General features: G+C 47.3%; 1 protein-coding gene across 3 annotated transcripts in view; it reads left to right on the forward strand.

The window, feature by feature from the left end:
- The window catches only part of KIAA1549L (KIAA1549 like), a 231813-nt gene extending 227408 nt beyond the window's left edge, over positions 1–4405 (forward strand). For 2 of the 3 annotated variants that reach the window (XM_015586326.2, XM_025044169.1), the window contains exons 19-21: positions 846–994; positions 1934–2085; positions 3762–4405. In XM_015586326.2, coding sequence (XP_015441812.1) covers positions 846–994; positions 1934–2085; positions 3762–4043 — 583 coding nt within the window. In that variant the 3' untranslated portion in view covers positions 4044–4405. The remainder of the gene's footprint in view (positions 1–845; positions 995–1933; positions 2086–3761) is intronic. The other variant, XM_006908018.3, reaches the window with a different exon arrangement.
- Positions 4406–5021: the final 616 nt, after the last annotated feature.

Raw genomic sequence — 5021 nt, forward strand, 5'->3', positions numbered from 1 at the left:
CCGCATTCCCGCTCCCTTGCTGTGGCTCTATTCTGCTCCTAAGTGACAGTGACAGCAGCTCCTCTGGGGTGGCCCTGTGGGCTGGCAGCCTGCCACCTGTTATGGCTGCCTTTGCCTCCCTGCTATTTTAATTTTAGGGGAGCCTGGATTCCCTCTGTGAAAAGGAAGACAGAGGCTGTGGCTAAAACACCCTTTATAATAAGGAGAGAGGCCCGTGCAGCTGAGCCCAGGCTGCCGTCGTCTTATATGGCTTTCTGAGCACTGAGTGGAAATATGATGATGTGTTAAATAGGCCAATTCTCTCCCTGCCTGTGGGACCAAAACAAATGTGTTCTCGCGTTCATAATACCCAGGAAGTGCTCAAGTGCAAGGTCCCTGCCCTTGGAGCTTCCCAGAATCTTAGTATCCATGTTTTCTGCCAGTAGCAGCAGGGAACGTGGTCCTCTGGCCTTCCCAGGTCACCTATTCTGGTGTCAGAAGAGGGGAGCGCCCCTACCCAATGGAGCCTTCTCATTGGCTGCCGATGATGTCATCACCTCCTGGGTTGACCATCCCCAGCTAATAGCCAGCGCTAATTGCTTGGCTTAGTTTTATGTAGAAATTGAGTGTTTTACTCCCCAGAGACACAAGAGCCATCCTCAGGGGGAGCACTGACCTTGAATATCTAAAAATGACTCCAGCTCTGGCTGCCACGATGGCTGTTACCAGTCGGCGTGTTGGCTCCCTTTGTTACTAAGAGGCAAATCCAGGCCTGAGGACTCCATCCTCGTGAGGCTTGGAGCCCACTGCGGCTTCCTCCGCTGCAGGCTGGGAAAGCGGCTAACGTGGCCCCTCTGCCCACCCAGGTCCACCTCTGACGTCGGCAGCAAGACCAGGATGGCTGAGTCCGCCGGGCCGGAGCCGACCCAGATGCACGACAGCTCCTCCTTCGCGCAGGTGTCCAGAGGCCCCGTGTCCGTGGCACAGTTGGATCAGTCGGCTTTAAATTACTCAGGTGGGCAAGAGGAGAAAAGCCTGCAAAAAGCCCGCGCTGGACTCCAGCCCCAAATCCACACTCTACCTGCTACCTGCGGTCCTCAGGAATCCAAGTCCCTCATGCCTTCAGTCGCCCTGGCTAGAAGAGCTACTATTTCTTTAAAAGATCTGAAATCTGACAAAACATTAAGATGTGGTACAGCCGAAATATATTTTTAAAATTTTGCCAGACTTCAGGATTTTTATCATCATCATCATTACTACTACTACTATTCTTCTTCTTATTATTATTATTATTACATATTTTTAAAGCACTACAGGTACAACTACCCACCCCCATCTCCATTGGGTGTTCTACTGTGTGATATACCAAGTTTATCCTTTCCCCAAGGGAGGGACATATTGGTTATTTCCAGTTTTTTGTTATTACAAACGATGCTGACATGAACATGGAGGTCTATACATGCCCCAACTGGTTTTTTAGTTTATTCAGACCATACCTTTTTGGCTAAAACTGCAAGCACGCAGTTGCCAGCACTTGTTAAAGCGTTCACTGGGTCCAGAAATTTCACCAGTGGAATCCTTTCCCTTTGGTTTCTTTTCTTGGCTCTTTAAAAATACCTGTTCTCTTGGGAGGGAAACACCTGGACACTGATGTCAGTTCCTCTTGCCAGTAGGTCTACAGTGCTGAGGTGGGGGTGGGGGAGCTGCTGAGGGCTCAGCGAGGGGAGTTAGGCCGTCACTTCTCTAGAAACCCAGGTCTGAGTCACAGCAGATCATGCCTTCCATGCTGATGGAGCAGGTGAGCAGGGCTAGGGCTGCAGGTGGAGGTCTGCTAACCCCTTTGATCCCCTCCCCCAATGCCAGAGTCCTCCTATGTCCCAGCTTCCCCAGCTTGTGCCAGGGTCAGCCCACTGGGTGTTGACCTAACCTCCCCCATCCATCTCTTCCGTGCCAGGTAATACGGTGCCGGCCGTGTTCGCCATCCCAGCTGCCAACAGACCTGGCTTCACTGGCTACTTCATCCCAACACCTCCCTCGTCCTACAGGAATCAGGCCTGGATGTCCTATGCGGGAGAGAATGAGCTCCCAAGCCAGTGGGCTGATTCGGTGAGACCCTTGCTGATTCCCTCACAACTTTACTTGCTTGGCACGCTTTAGGGAGAACATGGAGGAGAGGTTGAGACTGGGTGTTGTATTATCTCAGCCCCCATCCACCAACCAAGTGGCGAAAGTCAGCCGTTTTAGAGCAGACAGTGTGATAAGCTGGGATGTCCTTTGACAGAGGAAGTTGGGACCTGTCTTCTAGTCCAGGTTCCACCTCTTCCTAGCGGTATCACCTTAATCAAATAAATTGTTATAACTACCATTTTGGGATATTTTCTGTGTGCCAGACACCATTTTAGATATTTTATTTATATTATTTAATCTTCACAACCATCCTATCAAGTAGCTATTATTATTACCAAGATCCATCTCATTTTGCACATAAAGAAACTGAGGCCTAATCTAAAGCCACATGGATTTTGTAAGGTGCTAAGGCCACAGTTCAAACCTGCCTCTTTAAATTTATTCCTGTTAGCTTTAAAATTCTATAAGAAATTTTGAATGAAATACCAGAAATTGAAGTATTAGAAACTCAAGACTAAATTACTCTGCACGTCTCTCCTAAGGCTTTCTGCCCGACTCCAGCTGAGGGCTGTCTTGTCATCATCCCCTGGTTTTTCCTGTCATTACTACTAGGAGTACATGGCACAGTGGACCCGGCCCAGCCCGGACCAAAGAAGGGAAGCAACCAGACGAACCTGGATATTCATACCTGTCAAGGGCTGCTCTGTGAAAACAAAACAAACAAAAAAACAACAACTCCCCCCACCCCACACCCAAGCAAACAAAAATAGCACATTGATGGCCCCCGGGGTTGGTTGCCTCAATTCCTGTGTAAGATCATCCAACATGGATTAGAAAGGGCAGGCTGCCTCTCCGGGCCCCTAGTGCTGTATGCATTTTAGGGTTTGGCCTCAGCATTTGAACTACATCCTAGATTTAGGAAGCGCATTGACGCACAAAGCCTGGGTCATCTTTTCCCTCTGTCCAAATTCCCGGAATCCATACTTTCTATCCCTACAGGTTCAACTCAACCTCAGTGTTGGTATCTATTCTTATTGCAGTGATGCCACATTTACATGACATCAGGTGTGACGTTAGCCTATGTATATTCATTTTCCTGATTACCAAAGCTTACTTCTTTAATTTCTAAAATATTTAAAAAATATATACCATCTGGCATTTTTAAAATTCTGGAATGAATTATATCCTTCCCCCTTCTTCTTTAAGAGGGGAACATAATTTGATTTGTCTTTAATAAGTGACTCAGAATCATTATTATGCCTCACTATATTAAAATGACATTTGTAAGATGGTCTCTGATGGTTTGTAGGATTATTGCCCCTATCAAATATCTCCAAAGTACTATAATTTTTGTAGTTATTACAATGGCTATTATTACACTTCTGTTTGCTGGATTCTGTTTATATTAAAAAGGTAACCAGGTAGATTCAGAGGTAGACTAAGATATTCAGCATATTCAGCGAGTCCAAATTACCTACTTTCTAAACAAACTGACTCCATATTCTGTAGCTGTACAGTGGTGCGTGGCCTCTCTTTTCTTCTGAATCTCTTTCCTTGTCCTCAGTCCCCTCCTGCTCCCAGTGTCAGGCGTGTCCTCTGACTTGAGCCCCTTCCTAATCCTAGGCCCTTCTCCTCTCTCCCAATGTCCTCTGCAGGTCCCCCTACCCGGGTACATCGAGGCTTACCCCCGGTCGCGTTATCAACAGAACTCTCCCTCCAGGCTCCCTCGCCAGTATAGCCAGCCGTCTGGCATGCACCCCAGCTTGGAGCAGGCCCCAGTGCCCTCCACAGCAGCCTCCCAGCAGAGCCTGGCAGAGAACGACCCGTCTGACACACCCCTGACCAACATCTCCACTGCGGCCCTCGTGAAGGCCATCCGGGAAGAGGTGGCCAAGCTGGCCAAGAAACAGACAGACATGTTTGAGTTCCAGGTCTAATTCCTTAGCCACAGAGGACTTCCAAACTCCGAGGAGACAGTCTTCAGGTTTCTCGAGCCTCACGTGTTGGGACTTGAGGCATAGACGGTGGGTGAGTCCTTCTCACCCTCAGTTTCTGAAAAGATGAACAGTGGAGCTTCTGGGAAATGGAGGAAACTTGAACAACTAGATTCTCAGCTTAATATTCAACTATATGTCACGAAGTCCCTACTTGGGACCATATATTTGATATTCTGTTATGTCGAATGTCTGAACTGTGGGTGTATTTCCCGATGGAGCCTTAGTCACGAGAGACACTAGTTAATCTACAGATTCCTGTTCAATGCCACATTTCAATAAATCACCAGAAAGGGGAGAACATAGCTCTGTCTTCGGTGACCTCTGCATGTTAACTCTGTTTCTGCATTAAAGGCAGTGCAGGCGTGTGATTAAGCACCAGACTGTGCTGTCTCTCATTCAGCCATGACTGTAATCATTAAAATCACCTCCAGTCTGTAAGGGAGACACTGACTCCAGCCAAGAAACTTGAGTCCTTTTCTTTTAAAGATTCATATTTGAGGTCAGAGGCATTGGATGAAAATCAGTGCTATCAATGACTGTACCTATAAGTCATCCTGATGCTTTTTCCCCCTACTAATTAAACAAAGGCCAAGAAAGAGAGAAGATGAGAGGGAATGGTCGATTTGTGTTGCCAGGTTTTGAGAAGGGGTTGTCCTTTTGGAACTGGGGTACCCTACAGGTTGGGATCTAACTGAAAGAGAAGCGGTGCTAAGAGCTTTTAGGATCCTACAAAAGAAAAACAATCATTGGGGGAGCTTTTTCTTTGCCTGGCAATGAAGGTGGCCTGAGAATGAAGCTTCTGTCTTGGGGGGCATAATAGATACATTGACTTTTACGAGACCATCTCTGTATCTTCAGCAATGATGTCCAGCCTGTGCTGCTGAATGTTACAAAAGGAAATAATGACGATGCCTGCTA

The sequence above is a fragment of the Pteropus alecto genome, unplaced genomic scaffold (genome assembly GCF_000325575.1).
Source record: "Pteropus alecto unplaced genomic scaffold, ASM32557v1 scaffold71, whole genome shotgun sequence".
Classification (NCBI taxonomy): Eukaryota; Metazoa; Chordata; class Mammalia; order Chiroptera; family Pteropodidae; genus Pteropus; species Pteropus alecto.